This window comes from Apteryx rowi, unplaced genomic scaffold (assembly GCF_003343035.1).
Source record: "Apteryx rowi isolate R43461 unplaced genomic scaffold, aptRow1 scaffold_619, whole genome shotgun sequence".
In the NCBI taxonomy this organism is placed as follows: domain Eukaryota; kingdom Metazoa; phylum Chordata; class Aves; order Apterygiformes; family Apterygidae; genus Apteryx; species Apteryx rowi.
Genome location: NW_020450893.1, coordinates 509,518 through 526,777, shown reverse-complemented (window position 1 = coordinate 526,777; position 17,260 = coordinate 509,518). Strand labels below are relative to the sequence as shown.

Below are 17,260 nucleotides of genomic sequence, written 5' to 3'. Positions count from 1 at the left end.
CCCATCTCCAGGTTTCACCCTCTTTTATATCATGAGCAAAACAACCAGCATTAACACATGCATTTTTGCTTATTGGGTCTACATTTTTACAGATGAGGAAAACTTGGTTATAGGACAAGAGACCCACCTAGCACTATCTCACATGTAGGTCAAGGATAACCAGGTTTCCCAAATCACCATCCAAGTGCTCTGTTCTCTAGATCAAGCTTCCACCTTCCACCCTGAACCCCATCCAGCCCCTTTCACCACAGCTTGGACTAACCACTTCCAAGCACTGCGCCTACAGTGCACCAGCCAACATGCATCATTCTTACTTGCTACTAGGGACATCAACACAGACAAATGAGATGGGAACAGAACATTCCTACAAGACTCAACTTGAATTTATATTTATTTTTTAATATATATATATTTATATATACACATTTGTATAGATTAAACTGGGCGGAATTTTTATCATATACATTTTGGGGGTATAACACATGAAAAATAGGAAGGGGAACGTAGCAAATATAAATCAGTACATCCTTGAGTGAACTGTCTCTTTGCCATATTGAGAGGAAAAAATTGCATGCAATGGGGAGACAGAGAGAGGGGAAGTCAATTTTATTAACAAAAGAAAAAAAACAATCTAGGTACAACTGTCAACAGAGGAGCAGCACTATATATGGCAAACGTATAAATTAAGAGTAAATTCCACTCTCACATCTACTATGCTTTAAAGTGCAACAAAGCCTGTCTTTCTTACCTACAGAATACAAGAATGATTATCCCATCTCCCCATTCCAATCCATCCCTCAAAAAAAGACCCCAAACCAATAAAACAAATCTAAAGGATATACATTATCCACAGTCCTATAAAGACGCCTACATCTACTCAGTAGCACCAAGAATCTGATACGCATGTAATTAAAATCAATTAAAACTCAGGAGCAATGATAACATTTGTTTGCTGTTTTAGCAGACTTCCTGCCTTTTGTTAGTGTCTCGGAGGAGGAGGCAGCTCTCCCTGTACTGAAAGCCAAGGCGACACTGCCCTCTCCTCTCCCCATCACCAGCCGAACTGTTTTGGCAGTAGGCTAGAAATACGCACACATACACACACACAACACACAGAGAGCAGCTGAAGGTTACACTGAGGGAATGGGACGGGAAGCTGAGGCCTGGTGTGTGCGCGTGGATGTGTGTATGTAAATGAGCATGTGTGGGGGGTTGAGGAAGAAATGAGACTAATCTACATAGAGAGGCAAAGGGTTGTGCAAGTCCAACACACACCATGAGCCTTTTTGGTGACCAGGAAGGGAACCAGCACAGTCCCCCTCTTGCAAGCCTCTGGTTGCACCATCTTCCAAGGCTGGGGGCCTGTGCACCACAGTTTGTCCATCTCTGCATGCCATCTCTCACAAGGACTCAGTAGCCAAAGGTCTCCTGTGAGGCATAGACCATGTAGAGGAAGCCATCTTCGTCCTTCTCCTGCTCATAGATCTCCGAGATGGGGGTAGACACACTCACCATGCTGTGCTGGTTCACCAGCAGGAAGAAAGCCTGGGTGGGATTCAGCTGCAAGCGACGCCTGTGGGGACAAGAGCAGGAAGGCCCGAGTCAAGTGCTGTGACAGCAAGTCTTGCCTGCCCCCCCTTCAATACCATTCATGCAGAGCCAGGCCTGCACGGCCAGGACCTTCTCCCGCATGGTCAGGACATGGTGCTTATGAGCCATGCGGAGCTGCTCTGGGCTCCAGCAGCTCCTTAGTTGGGCTCTGTAAAGCATCTTTCACCCAGTGCTGCTGCCTAGAGCAGAGGGGCCTCTTCCATCTCAGCTGCAGGATACAGGAAGAGGATTGGAGTCCTCCTCATCAGCTCATGGAACAGCCAAACAAGGCAGAGGCCACTGTCTTTCACCAGGTGCTACAATGCTGGGCACAACTCTACTGGTCTGTGCCCCAACAAAAGGACACTATGGATGTCCTGTCCTCAATCCCCACCCTCAGTAGCTGCCTCTACCTCATCCTCATCTCACCACTCTCGCTGTGCTCAGGACCTGTGGGTGAGGGTGGGTTCAGAGCATGCCAGTCCTGGCTGTCCCACTCACCGGATTATTTTGACTAATTCACTCATGTTGACATGGTCTGGGACAAGAAACTTGGTCTTGTCCAGCACTGGCAGCTGCTTCTCACCTTTGTAGCGTTCAATGATGACCTGGGCAGAAAGACAAGGGTAGGGTTAGCTTCAGTATGCAGTGCCCCAAGCACAGGCCTCAAAGACATACAAGAAAAAGTAACACAAGTGGAAAAGTTGAGGTAAGGCTCCCCCTAGCTTCCTTCTGGCAGAGAAACAGAAAAGGGACCTGAGCAGAGCAGGGCCCCTCGGCTTTGCTGAAGAGCTCTCCACAACAGAGATGTCCGTTTGCCTGAACAAGACGATGGAGATCCTGCCAGACGAGTGAACTAAAGCATCCACTGCCCTGACTGGCTGAGGAACAGCAGGCACTAGTGGGTAGACTCAGTTCTCTCCCCTGACAGGCAGAAGACTCTTTAGCAGGCTGCGAGGGGTGTTTTATCATCACTTTCAGACTGACCAAAACCACAGGTTCCACTGGCTTGAGCTAAGGACCAGGATCCCAGATGCATCATGGGGGGTGGGGGGGAGGAGGAACCGGCACCACCCTACAAGCCCCAGCCCAGACAGCCTCCGCACAGCAAGAGACATTTTCCTTCCCTTTTGTGCAAGGCTCCGGGCTGCTGCAGTTCAGCACCACTCTGGTGCCTTAGGTGGAACTGGGAAGACTCAAGAACAAGTAGCATTTTTAGAAATAATTGCGCAGTTACCCAAGGCATTCCTTCAGAAAGGGGAAGTTTGAATATAGCCAGTACATTCCTCACATTACCACTCAGACACATCAACTCCAAAATGGATCACAAACCTCAGGTCACTTCCCCAAATGTGCCACAGAAACTGCGCAGAGCGAGCTTCCAAGGCCCTTCAGCACAGTGCCAGCAAGGGGACAGCCCAACCCAACCTCTCCTTCTAGAGGTCTCGCTTGGGATGAGCTTACCACACCTATGCTCAAAAAAAAACCCCAATGATTTCTGTCCAGTTTTCCTGCCTATTACAATTAATAATTTTCTTCTGTTCAGGGTTGCTTGTTGACAGCTAAAATTGCTATTTTAAATCCACTTGAAAATGTACTATTTGTATACTAAGAAACAAGCTGGTAGGCAGTTAAAATAATTAGTAATATCTACTTATCAAGCTCAATACATTCCCATTACAGCGATACTTAAGCCTCCCTCATCTCTTCAGTACCTAATCGGTTTCTCCCCAGAAAGATACTTGTATACTAATCAGTTCATTGTCCTCTCCAAATTGAGACAGAACATCATTTTTTGCTGTAAGGCAAGAAGGTCCCACAAATCATTTTCACAGCTTTCCCAAAAAATAAGGGAGACTGTAAATCCCTTTGGACAGCGTAGGTCCTGAGTAGCAGGCAGAGATCAAGATCCCAAGAAGGCGGCTCTGTGGCACCAAAGGGAACAGGCAAATCTGTGGGAACATTGCTCAGTTTGCCTTTTCCTTGATCATTTGATGATACACCAGCCTCTGTCAGCAGCAGCAACATAACTCCTGCTGTCTGATCACTGATAAAAGCAGTAACTACTAGCTTTGGGGTCCCTGCAGAAAGCCACCAGAGGCACAGTGGAGGAACACGCAGATCTTTCTTCCCACCGGAAGGCCTCCTGTCCATCCGTTCCACCCTCCTGTTGCTTCTCCCTCTGCAGCAGAGGGAAGCTGTCCTGCAGAAAGCTCCCTGGCCTGCACAGTGATTGCCTGCCTGTATGGCAAGGACACAGCAAGGAAAAGAGCCCTCAGCATCCATGAGATGCGAATGATCCACAAGAAGCTTGGCTGTCGGTGGGGCAGCACCTCCATAACAGCAGGCCTCTAGCCTACATACATGCAACTCATCTCGGACAGCTGCTGGGGAGTGGTGTGATGCTGAGGAACTAGATTCTCCTTGGATCTGCCTGCTGCCCAGCTCTCTCCTTCACTGGGCTCTCAGTCCCTGCTCTAGCTGTAGAAGGGAAGCCAAATGCAAGCAGAAGCAACCAGGAGCAAGACTGGGGCAAGAAAGAGACACCAATTCCCAGAATGCAGGGAACCAGCTGCCACCCCGCATGACAGGGAGAGATCCAGGGACCACAGCCTTTATGCTCATCCACTGAGCACACTGGCAACTGGAAGACTCATTTCTTCCCCAGAGAGAGGCATCTCCAAAGATATTACCCTGGAGCAGAGTGAAACCGAGCTGGTAGAGACAGCTCCAATGCTGACCTTACCAGAACAAGAAGCCTTACCAGACAAAAGCCAGCAGAGAGCTGGGGGAACTGTGGGACATTGTGCTTAAGCCAAGCAGCACTAGCTCTCCCCAAGAGGCAGCACCAAGAGGTCACTTGGCTTATTACATAGCTTTGTCACAGCCTCCACATGCAAGAACTCCCTTCGCTGGGGCAGCGGGACACTTCAAGAGCACAGAGCTCACAGAACAGCTGCTCAGCTTCACCCAGTACTGCAGCCCCAGCTGAACTCCAGCTCCACAGAGCCTAGACACAGACACAGCTCAAACAAGACTCTTCCTCATGCCCTGTTTTTACCTAACTCTAAAACCCTGAACTAGAGCTAGCCAACATGGAGAGAGTGTGCAGGGAAGGACCATGTGTGCACTGGAAAGGGACAGCGATGGGGAACACAGGAAATACAGGGAGAGACTGAGGACTGCCACCTGGGCAGAAGTCCCAGGCTCTGTCTTCATCAAAGCCAATCAAACACATTTGTCAGGATGCTGCAAACATCATCAGTGAGCTGGGAGCATCCAGTGAGTGCTCAGACAGTCCACCAGGAGGGGCTGACCTTACATCACAGACAGTTCCCAGACAAAGGAGAGGTGTAAGGGGCCTCGGGGGAAGCTCTTCACCTAGACGCCCTCTGAAAAGCCCATCCAGGACAAAGCGAGCCCGACGAGCAAGACAAGCAGCATATGGGGGCCGACAAAGGTACTTATACATTGGCCACTTCTCTTGATACCGAGCAAGGGTGCCCAGAGCAAAACACCAGGAAAAGCCAGGTTTTGTTGCTCTTTCAGCCCCCCTGCATGCACATGGCACAGCCCCTTCCTCAGCCTCCTCTCAAAGCACTCTCAGGGAAAGAGGGGAGAAATACCAGGCACAAAACCAAGCCAAGCCAAGCACTCTGCAATCCTCCTGGCCCTCCGTCAAAGCAAAGGGGAACTCACCCAAGGCTCAGAGCAGCAACTGGAGATGCAGGAAGAGAGCAGCAGCTACAGCACAGTCTGCTATATTGTCCACCAGCAGCAAGGGTGTGGCTTGAGGCAATATCCTGCCTCTTCTTCCCAAACTCACCCTGGGCTGTGGGTTCAAACCCCTTTGCTCATTCCAAAGGCCTCTCCAGGCAAGCCAGTCACTTGGCAAAAACAGTTCCTGTTTTTCACAAAAGATCAAGACCTTCCTGCACTTAATTCACCTGCACCGCACTGCTTGGAATCACAGCTTTCCCCCCCCACCCTGCTCCATTTCGTAGTACCTGGCTTTACTCACAGCCTTAGCACCGAAAGCTAAGCCCAGTGACTTACAGGCTGCATATGTGACAAGAGACAGCACCAAACCTGGTGTCAGGGTCTAATCAGGATCAGACCATTAGAGATACCAAAGACAGAAACACAGCCAGACCACCCAAAGCACTCTTCCTTCTCTCCTCCTGATTATTTTTATTGTTCCAGCAAGCTTGTGACTAAATGTATCCCCACCACCACTCCTGTTGTGTCAGTCAGCCCAGGAGGAAACCAAAGGGCTCATTTAGCTCTGCAGAGGATGGATGAAGTACAAATAACGAGATCACACAGCCTTAGAAAGAAATTCAGTTGCTCTTCCCTCACTCCACAACCACACACAGAGGTAGAGCCTTCTCCAGTGCTCATGTCCTGTCACACAAACAAAAGCTAAGCACCAGGCCTGTGGTAAGAGGGAAGCACCTATCCAATCCCCCAGCAATATACAAAAACCCAGGGGATTCCCTCATCCTTTCACACTGCTGGCACTCAGGACACTGTCAAGGATGTTAAGGCATAGAATAAAGAGGTCACTAGAGCAGGTGTGGGAGGGCTGAGGTCCCTTCCAGAGCTAAACGTCCTTGCACACACAGGACTCCCCAACAATCACACTGGTGGCCAAGGCCTGATGACACAGAAGCTCTCCCCTGGGGCACATGGTGTTTGATCTCAACATAGAAAAAGAGCACTCCAGCTGTGGAAGCTCTCCCACCATGTCTCAGTGATGCCAGTGAAATTCTGCAAGTGGGCGCAGAGCTCTGGCTCTTTCTGTTTCCCGGGCAACATGCGTTTGTGTACAGGCACTTGATATACGCATGTGTTTATGTATTTATGTACAGCCCATCTCTAGCCTCTCCTCATTATTAGAGCCTTAAGGCCCTGTAATTAGCTCTGCCACAACTCTGAAGAAATACAGAGCCAGCCTAGTGTCATGAATACTGTCTTAAGCACAGCAGTCAGTAAACACGTAGATGATGCAGTATACTGGCATTGAAGCAGTATTATTGAGTGTGCTGCACGGGACAAGTCCTGCTCTGCTGAGCTGACAATGCAAGGACACCATATTGACAATGCAGGGGGGGAGGAAGAGGAAGAGGAAGAACTCTCTTTGCTAGAAGATGCTATGTTAAAATCAAGAGAAGGGCAAGACAGGAACGGACTAGCATGTGCCAAGGAGAGAGTTTGGGACAGTAAGTCTTGAAGGCTAAACAGTGAAGGAGAGACTGTAGACAGATGCAATTTTGAGACAAGGCTGATGTGCAGCCAACACCTAGAGACTAGGAACAGGTCTCACTTCTTGGGGTCACACACGCTCTGGTATTGCAAATACTAACCTGAGCAAGCCCTGACGACACTTTTTCTAAGCTCTCCATCCTCCCAGATATTCAGCTAGGATGGAGACAGTATACTCACAAGCAAGAGCAGAGGGAGGGAGACAGCATGTTAGGCCTGAGATGGGCCATAAGAACTGGAGGCAGTTCATGCAACGGCAGGCGCTGGGCCAGCACAGAACTGGTATCATTGTTTGGCTGTGGTATGAATTATCCTAAGAGTCTCTTTGTTTTCAGTACAATGAAGATCCTCTCACGCATCCTTCTCTGGACAGATGCAGAGAAATCCTCACCAGGTTATTCAGTAAAAGTCAGCTAGCTACTGCAACAAAAAACTGGCCATTTCAGAATCTTCTCCTGCTGCACTAGCTTGGAAGAAAATTTGACATCAAATCAGTTCCTTCCCCTGAGGACAGGCATCAAGCTTAAAAGAAAGACAGCATTTTGCGCTGCTAAGAATGAGGTCTACTACTGAGCAGTTGGCATGCACAAGGCTTATAGAGAGCCTCCTGTGCTGAGTCTGGGGACTAAAGCTTTGTAACTTCAGTGGCTGGTTGGTGGAGGCTATTCAGTAGCATAGAGTGGTCGAGAGAATGAAGTCAAATGCAGAAGAGCAAGAACTGGCACTTACTGGGATTTTGTTTGGATGCTGCTCTCGGATCTGCTGCACTTCTTTACAACGATCCGCTGGAAAGAAAAAAATGAAGAAAAAAATTAGAAACATCTGGCTGTGCTAGTTCATTCAAAAAAAAAGTAACCACCCTGTAAGCCCCACACAGGCAAGAGGGACATTGCAAAAGAAATGCAAATTCTGTTCATTGGGACATTTTGCGCATTTTGCTGCAGTGAGGTTTTCAGCCAAATCTCAGGTTCAGTCATCAACCCTTCATGGCTTCCTACCACCCCAATCATCCCCCAAGACAGGGAAGCATTACCCTGCCTGGTAAAACAGGGCAACACACACAGAAGCAAAGTAACTTAAATAAGACCCCAGGGATTACATAGTTCTACTCACAAATCCATGTTAAGCAAATGCAGCTTGTGACCTTCAGTGCTGGGCAGCAGTGTAGCTTTAGGGTCTTGACTCTGGAAGTTTAGGCTTCCAGAAGTCCATTAAGTCTTCTGGCTGTTTCCCCAGAGGAGATGATGCCCCAAGTGGGACTGGATTTTAGCCATTTCCAGGCACACTCTGGCACAGTGCCTCAATCCTAAAGAGACAGGCCTTGCCAAGAAGGACCTCCCTCACTGCCATACATCTGGAGCTACAATAGCTATCAGCCTGAGAGAATATATTTCTAAACCCATTGTAGAAACAGGGAAAAAAATTAAGCAAAGGGGGGGGGGTGACCGCCATACCAAAAGATTTTTTCTATAGTTATTCTCACACTTGTAACCCATTTTCCTATTTACTGACACACACAACAGGCATTATGTAAAAGCTTGTGTGCTCTTTGAGCTTCCACGAGAATTTCAATACTCACACTCATTGCTTTATCACAGGGCCCTCCAGTCCCCGGAGGGGACCTGGGGACCACAGTTCAAAACGGCAGGAAGGTGGGGAAAGAGGAAGCACTGGAGGTGGCTGCGCTGTGCTCCCTGTGCGTACACTGTTCCTGGGACGCTGGCTCACTACAAACCTGAACTCCCTCTTGCATTACTGCTGGTCTAGAAAGGGCTACCCAGGGAATGCACAAGGGAAGTAGTTATGCGGATCACGTTCTGGTGAGCAGCATCAAGAGTCACTACCCCACACCGGCTCATCTTCCAACAGCACTTTGTTGCCTGATGCTCCAGTAAATGCAGCAATTATCATTGCTAGTGACAGGTCACAGGCCTTATGCCAACACTGTCTTATGTTAACTTTGCAAGGCCTCAGAACTAGGGCCTATTAGACTTGTTATCAGCCTGAAAACACTGCAAGAACTTGGCGTGTGAACGAGATCACGGCACCAGGTATCTCTTGTTGCATATGGAGTTTAAGCAGAGAATACTAACAAAAGCCTTGAAAACAAGGGCACTATAAACCAAAGGCCCCAGAACTATAAACAGCTCACTGACGCTCAAATACTGGTCACTGACAAACGTAACCTTGAGAGCGGGGAAAAACTGGTTTAAGCATAACAGCAAAGGAAAAGGGGAAGCAGCAGCTAAGCAAGAACACAGCTGAACAGCAGGATAAGGTACCAGCTACATGTCAGTGCCTCAGGATCCCACCTCTAAAATAGCTGTCCTTTATCCCCTGATGGGCTCGGGTTGCACGTGCCTTAGACTAAGACAGGCCAGGCTGCTGCTATGGCACGTTTCTTCCGGGTCTTGCTGACTACTTGCTCAGAAGGAATCCAGGGCACAAGCCAGCAGCTCTAAAGCCCTCCCTAGTCTCAAGTCTGATGCACCATAGTTGCAGCTCTCCTGTCCCACCTGCCTGTTTGCAGCATCTTCAAGACCTGCCACGCACCCAGCACCTGGCCTTTCTGATCAGCTAGGCCAGGGCCTTGGGAGCCTCCCTGCTGGACACGGTTGATCAGCAGGTTACCATAGTGTGATGACTGTACATGCTGCTTTGCTCCAGGGGCTGCTGGATCCTTTCAACAGGAAAATATCATTGCTATGGCAAACACTTAAAGCACTTCACTTCCTCCTCTGTCCAGGCGATGCCCATTTCAGAATCTTCATTCAGGAAAGCAGTTCAGGGCAACCCTACCTTAGCTGTTCAGGCACCTGAAGATTCAGACAGAAGTCTCCAGGACATCTAAAGCTCTGCTAAGGAGCACATTCAGTCCCATCCTAGTCTTGGTGAGCCAACTGCTTCCACAAGTATCTCCTGCCCAAGCAGGGTTGCGAATCAGGAGGAACAACTCTGCTCTCAAACACCCTGAAGGTGAGCTCACATCAAACATCATACAGCGATCATTTCCATTTGCACAATAGTTCAGGAGCTAGAGCTCTCATGCAAGAAATAGCTGACAGTCACCCACACCCTCTTCAGCCTGTGGTGGGAGGTAGATGTTGATTCTGTATCTCAGCAAAGTATCCTCAACACCAGGCAGCAAGGAATGGCTATAAATACAACCTTTAACCAAATTTAGATTTAGTCTAATCTAAGCAAACTCTAAGTAAATCACAGGAATAATAAGAAAGTGTAGTAAGAATGGACAGAGCAGGGACTAGGAGGGCACAGACCCACAAGAGGCACTTCAGAGAGACCCTGACTGGAAATGCAAGCCTAGCACCCAGGTTCATGCCAGCTACGGCACTGCAGACAGGTTTCCTCCCCGCTTTCACTAGCGGTATCTGCACACTTGCATTTCATACTACAGGTCGGATTTTACAAGCCTCATTCTTCCCCTGCAGCTCTTCCAAAACTGTAGCTGTGCTCACCGAGGTAACACTTTCCCCTGTGCTGCAGCGCCCAGCTACAGTTTATCCTTGGCCTACATGTAAAGCGAACCAGAACTGTTTACACAACCCAGTCTGCATCCACACTTTTTTGCTGGCCTTTCTTCACTAGCAACACAGCGCTCCTGATTTCAGCAGCTCAGGGACTCCAAACAGGAGGGGACCGAGGGGCTTCAGCCGGCACTGAGGGGAGCTGGAGGCAGGCGGTACAGGTATACACTGCCGTGCCGATTGCAACTGCTGTTTTGAAAGAGCCAAGCAAAGATTAAACTGCACGCACCCGCCAGAGGGTGAAAAGCACCGTCTCTGCTCACACGTGAGATCACCAGACATCCATCACTAAGGCAGCTGGGAATCGCCACAGTGCCAGGATGTAAGAGCTCATGATCGCAATAAGAAAAACACGCACACGTTTTATTGGCTCTGCCTGGCAAAATTTCACTGCTAAGGCCTCTTGAAAGACAGAAATATTTTTGTAGCATTGCATAAGCCAGGAAAATTGCCTGTTTGTCCTCCAACTGCTGTTCCAACCGTTAAGCACCAACAGCAAAGCTTCCAAATTGGGCAGATCTGAAATTGTTCTGAAGCTGTTCTCCCAAAGATGTGGGCATACAACATACCCCATGGCAAGAAAGGATGAGATCTCTATGAGAGTTCAAGAGAACAGCAGAAAATTTTAAGCCAGACTTTCACAGCATCAGCCTTTTGTGTTGGAAGTGCCCAGGAACCCTGGCTACAGGACACAGTCCTCTACCGTGCTGGGTGCTGTACAGGCACAGAACGAAAGGACAGCCCCAGCTACAAAGAGCTTAATACAGATGGTAGAACATAAGGAAAACACATGGCAAAGTCTTTGACAGTGCAGTTGCGTAAGGGACAGCTCTTTCAGGGAACACTAGACAAACACTGGTCAGGCATTGGTACTGCCCCGGGGCAATGGATGGACTAGGTGACCAGCCCTGCTGTCTGTGATCAACAGACCACAACTTCCGTCAAGAAAAAAACACCACCTAAACAGGTTATCAGCATGCTGCAAGGTCAACAGCTCCAGAACTGCGCAAAAGCTGCATGTGGAGGGCAAAGCAGAGAGTAGCAATTCAGCCAGAGCCAATAGCTTCTGCCTCCCCCTGTTGCCCCATACCCTGGAGGCTTCAAGTGCTGCTGCCCTTATCATGAAGGCAACGTGCGGACAGCCTTGCTGCTCGCGGCGGGCTGCCAGCCCTGCGGCTTTCATTCCCATCCACAACATGCTCTTACAGAAAGCTTGGCGGGGCGGGGGGGCAGCGGGTGCTGCCTCAGGTCTGAAGCAGATGCAGAAAATCAACACATCTCTTCAAGAAGCTGCTGTGGTCAGTCTCGGGGAGGAGTATTGAAGCATGATCCTCTTTCTAGAAGATTTTTAGCAAGGAAAGGAAGAATTGGATAGTTTTAAATCAGGGTATGTCTGGGACAAGCCCTCTGCTGGCAAATGCTGAAGCCAAGGGCAAGTCATGCAAGTCACTGCAGATGAACGTTAATAAATATTTATGTAGTATCACACCACCCTGACTAAGGCCAGACACCTCTAACTACCAGGAAACACACCCCTGTTTACGTACCATGGATCATACCACAGCTGACCTGACCTGTCCTTGCCCAATGCTGGAGAGCTTGTTCTCAGGCCAGTGGCTCTGCAAAAGGAGCAAGAGGAGACTCTCACATTTGAGAAGAGAGGATGAAGCTTGCCAGGCCAGCCCTGCCCTGCGAAAGCAGCCCTTACTACTGAGAAAAGGCTGCTGCCTCAGTCTATGTAGGACAGCAACATTACAGGAACGTTGTTAGTGATTTTGATTATTGCTCATGTGTTACTTCTTTTGTCCTCAAAGTCTAGAGCTGCAGGGCTTCCAAACAGCTAAGGCGCCAAGCAAAGGACTCGGACAACAAAGTACGCTGTTTTAAACTTGCTCTCTGATAGACAGCGCGTCTGTAATATGGCGTGGGTAGAGTCTGATACTTTGCTGTCACAGGAGGGTTTTACCAGTATGAACTTGGAACAACCGACAATCTGTCTGGGTGAACATCCATTTTATTGTTACAGTTTTATCACAAGACCCCTAACGGATGGAAGGATTTCTGAATGCCCAGTTCCTGGAGTCATGTCTTTGCAGAGGGATCTCAGCAATCACATTCATTTCTATAAGCTCCCAATCCTCGTGGCTTCAGAGCAGAGCTTGGAAGTGTATTAAAAAAGGGAAACAGAAACCACCCCAGATTTTCTTAGCAGTTTCAAAATTTAAGAGCATGATTTTGAGCCCAGCTCCAGGAATGAGTATTTGTATCTGGCAAATCCATGATTGGGGCTCAGCTCATGACAAAGCAGAGCCACACAAGAACTGTGAAATCTAAATTCATGTCAAGACACTTGTCTGGTTGCACAGTACCCTGTCACCCCTGACACAGAACACGTAGGATGCTCAGCAGACCTCCATCATTCAAATAGCTTAAAACACAGGTTTCCAACCCACCACACCTGCCCAGGGATATCCACAATTCATAGACACAAGTACTGCATATTCCAGCAAGCATATTAAAACAGGGAGACTCAGAAAAGTAGTTTGGGGCCCTTCAGCTCTTTTAATCTGAAGGCGCATGCCCATAAAGGCACTGTTCAACAACACCTGCCGGAAGGCAGGAGGAAGCTCACGGCTCTGCTCCATACACACATGCCCAGACTCCTTAACATGAGCCTGTTGTTGAGGATCAGAGCAAGATGCTCTTGAGCGTCTTCACGGAGTCGACCTACAAGACATTATCACAGAGAAAGCGGCACGTTGAGAGCTTGTCTCCTGTGTATGTTGGCAAGTGGGCAATACCTTCTACACCACATTTGGATTCTGTACTTACATTAGCAAGGACAGAGTATTTACATTAGTGTTCCAGATAAAGAACTGGGGTTTTTTTGCTTAGCATTTAATCACAGTTTTATTAGCCTTGGAAAAAGAACAGCAAGTTCCCTTTTTACAAGGAGTTAGAAGTCTGTCTTCTGGAAGGGCTTCCCTCTAGCTCTCATTTGACCTTTTCTCACTCCTTTGATCTTGAAAACCTTCACCATTGTAACCCTCCAAGACAGCAGAAATGCTCTCAGATTTCTCAGAACTACTCAGGCTACTTCAAATTGCTCAAAGAATCAGCATTCCTGATAGAACTACATTTTAATTCAGAAGAACACACACGTGGATGTACAAAGATACACTTTGCACAGTTCAGGTCATTGCAGTCATTGCTATTTGTATGCAAACATGCCTGGACATGCACAGATTTGCAGGGCCTATTTGGGGAGATATGCCAAACGCAAGAGTATTAAATTAGTTCTTTCATTTTCCTCTCGCAGCCTATCTCCAAACTGCCTTCTGAAGACTAAAAGCATCAAACAAATTCCCTGACCACCCAGTCAGCAGCGTTTACACACAGCAGAGCATTACACAAAGAGGGTGTCTTAGAGGGAGATCTCCTGTATGACTCACCTGCCAGAGATCCCCACTGTGGTTAACAGTGGAAGGAATAAAGTCAAGGCAAATGACTTATCCGTAGCTCACAGCTAATCAATGGCAACAGCAGGAAGAGTTACCAGTGGTATAGCTCCTAGATTCACAGGGTTCTCCCTCTTTCTGGTTCAAGGGGATAATACTTTCTTTGCTACAAAAACTTAAGTAATAAAAAAAAGACATATGGGCTTTATTATTCCTGGCAGCCAGTTCATAACTGTTGTTATGAACTAAATCAGTATTTGTGGTCTACAAATCTAGCTGGTATTTTAGACATTTGTTTAGTTCCTCTTGTACCAGTATTTTCCTCAACACCGTTAATCAACCTCATATTACATCATGTCACAGAATGTCCTTGGTAATTAATACAACTAGATATAGACACATCAGATTGCAACAGCAAGCCTCAGTTCAAGGAATCCCAGTTCTTAAAGCACTGGTGTGGGAATATTCAGTTCAGAGAGGTGTGGGAATATTCAGTTCAGAGAGGCTGAGGTCAAACCTCTATGTTTATCATCTAGCCAGGGGCTGCCACTGACTGTTAACATATATGTGCATTACTGCGATACGTCTCCATTTCAGCAGGGTGCTGGGGCACAAGGCCAACCTACTCTAGATTTGACGTTAGCCAACTGGTCAGCGACGTTTAAGGTCCGTGTCCATAATTATGCTGGTTATGCACTGCGCTGCAAAGCTTGAAGCTTTTGGCAGCCTCTCAACAGTAAATCAGCCAGTTCAAAACAATAACTTCGAGAACAGTGGGAGGTGCAATCAGTACCCAATGCTTCGAAGGACTTGCACTTTCTACAGGAAGTGCAGTGGTATGGTCCAGCAACCGCACACTCTCACTGAAGTCAGTACACCCTGTTCCTCCCACACAGACCTTAACTCTGCTCTGGGAATTGTTCTGGACTCCTACAATGGATCTGACCACACGGTCAGGTTTAGCACATGAAAGCAGAGGGTTACTGTCAGGTTTTTCCTTCATGCATCCAGATCAAAGAGGTTCTGCTGCAGACGCACCAAGGACTGGACCAGCTCGCAGAGTCTCACCGTTAAGGGCACTTCAGATCACATGAGAAGCCAGCGCTCCCTGCCCTCAACACACTTGAGCCCTCAGAGTTTGCCAGCCAGTCTCTTTTCCAGTTCCTCGACAGCTATGAATATGAATCAAGAAAGCTTATTCAGAATAGACCTGAGACCAAGCTGAAGAACAAGCAGAAGAAATCCATGGAAAAATAAATCTCAGTCTCAAAAATACAAGAAGGGGAAAAACAGGCATTGAGGAAAGTGGAGTCTTCAGCAATGGGTGGCAGAACAAGACCAAGAAAGCCATTTGCCATGCAACCGGAGCCTGGGCAGCTTTTGTAAACAGTCATGCTCCTGACTCTGCCTTTTCTCTGTTTTTTTGGAACTGTTCCACTTCTGTAGTTCTGAAGCCTTAAAAATTAAGCCATTCTGAGCACACAGTGTAGCTGGAGGTATTTTCCATCAGCCCTCTCCAACTGCATGGTAAACAGTCACTTCCTGCTCCTGTTGTGTAATGATTTGAAGACGAAAACACCATGTATTTACTTTCTCCAGCTGAGCAATTCCAGCTCTGACCCAAAACAACTGCCTGGGCTGTCAGGCCTCGGCCTCCTCCTCCTCCTCCTCCTCCTCCTCCTCCTCCCCCTCCCCTTGGGAGAATTCTGCAAACCGGTCAGCTGAGAGAGCAAAAGGGCAGAGGAAAGTACACAGAAACAAGGAGCACTTGCAGCTGCCAGCACCAAACTCCCTCACCCCGCACCCCGTCCCTCCTGGGCTATTTTAATCCTGCTTGCTTTCAACTACTCTGAGCCTTCTCGGATATTTTTTTCCCCCTTCTGGCTTGTAGAAAAGCTGAGCAATTTGCAAAGGGAAACCAAACTGGCCATAAACAGCTGACTCTCACCAGATTAAGTAGCTACTAAGGGTTTCATTTAGAACTTTATTGGCCTTTAACACACAGCTTAAGAGAACACAAGACACAGCAGGGACCCAAGCAAGTATCCCAGGGCACCCAGAGTTCATTTTATTCTTGCTTGTGCACATTTGCTTGGATTGGTTGCTGCAGCATGGGAAGGCTGGGTAAGCGTTTAAGGCCAGAAGGGCTGTGATAGCAAATTACCAAATATTTACAGTTTCCAAGAGAGCAGCAAGGGGTTGGATCCACAGTTCAATAAGAAAAAACTCCCGTTTTAAAATTCACATAAGAAACACCCTCACCTCTGTTGGGACAGTATCTGACACAAAAGAAGGACTTATTTGGCCTGAAGACATTGACTTCAGCATTATTCAGACAGTAAAGATCAGCTGATACTCTCCCGTCTCAGGATTTAATCCGACAGAAACATACATGTTTCCCAATGCCAACTGGAAAAGGTCAAGGGAAACAGAAGTCCATGTTCATCTGATTTCACTATCAAGTCTGGCAGTCAAATCTGGTACCATTTATGGAAACCTTTTTGTCATTTGAGTTTTCCCACCATGTACATTTCAACACAGTAACGGGTATGGTCTCAGCATTAAATCTTCTGCTTCTCAAGAACATTTAGAGAGGTATATCAAGTCCTTGGAACAAGAACTACTCTAATGCTAACTGGACAGGGAAGAGGGAGAGTAATTTCTGAAGAGAATACTGTTCTCTGACAGTCAAGAATTTAAAGACAGGACCAAGGGCAAATATGCAACAAGAACATTTAGCTTTTGACTCCTACTCTTGTTCTGTAGACTTCAAAGCCCTTTCTAAGAGGGTAGTTAGTCACCCCACTTCTAATGGAGACACAAAGAAGTCACACAGGAGGCTGATGGCTCAGCCAGGTACAGAATACAAATTTCTTGCCCTCGGTTACAGCAGCTACCCTTGCGATGACACTTACTCTGGACAAATGTATGATTTCATGCTTTATAAAAAACGGGGGCTTATTCAGCAAGCATCTCCCTGGTCAAGCACAACAACCAAAGTCGATATAAGCCAAGGAGATAAATATTTCGATAAAAAGCAACAGTATTTATCCTTTTGAGGCTAGATATTTAGAATGACATATATTCAGAAGTGCCTATAAAAAGTCAGGAGGCGACTTGGTGACACTCCCGGGTCCACAGCCACCTTCCCGCAGCAGGCGCCGCATGTGTGTCACTATAAATACACACCGGTCACGCACGTACGCGGCTGGGCATTCCGCACACGGGCGTTTCGCGCAGGACTTCGTCAGGGCTGCGCTGGCGCACGAGGAGCGAGGCCCCCCGCGCCTGAGACCCACCTGCGCGCCCGCGGACCGGCGCAGCCGGCGGCCGCAGGCAGGAGGGCGGCAGGGGGGCTCCCTGCGGCAGCCCGCGGGCGCCTTCCTCCTCCTCCTCCTCCTC

General features: G+C 48.0%; 1 protein-coding gene across 2 annotated transcripts in view; it reads right to left on the bottom strand.

Moving 5' to 3' along the window:
* Positions 1 to 590: 590 nt before the first annotated feature.
* MAP1LC3A (microtubule associated protein 1 light chain 3 alpha) overlaps positions 591 to 17,260 on the bottom strand; it is an 18,066-nt gene continuing 1,396 nt past the window's right edge. Inside the window, exons 1-4 of one of the 2 annotated variants that reach the window (XM_026083840.1) lie at positions 11,948 to 13,938; positions 7,585 to 7,640; positions 2,092 to 2,198; positions 591 to 1,573 (exon numbers count right to left, since the gene is read on the bottom strand). In XM_026083840.1, the coding sequence (XP_025939625.1) occupies positions 1,411 to 1,573; positions 2,092 to 2,198; positions 7,585 to 7,640; positions 11,948 to 11,957 (336 nt within the window). In that variant the 5' untranslated portion in view covers positions 11,958 to 13,938 and the 3' untranslated portion in view covers positions 591 to 1,410. Of the gene's footprint in view, positions 1,574 to 2,091; positions 2,199 to 7,584; positions 7,641 to 11,947; positions 13,939 to 17,260 lie in introns of those variants that run through there. The other variant, XM_026083838.1, reaches the window with a different exon arrangement.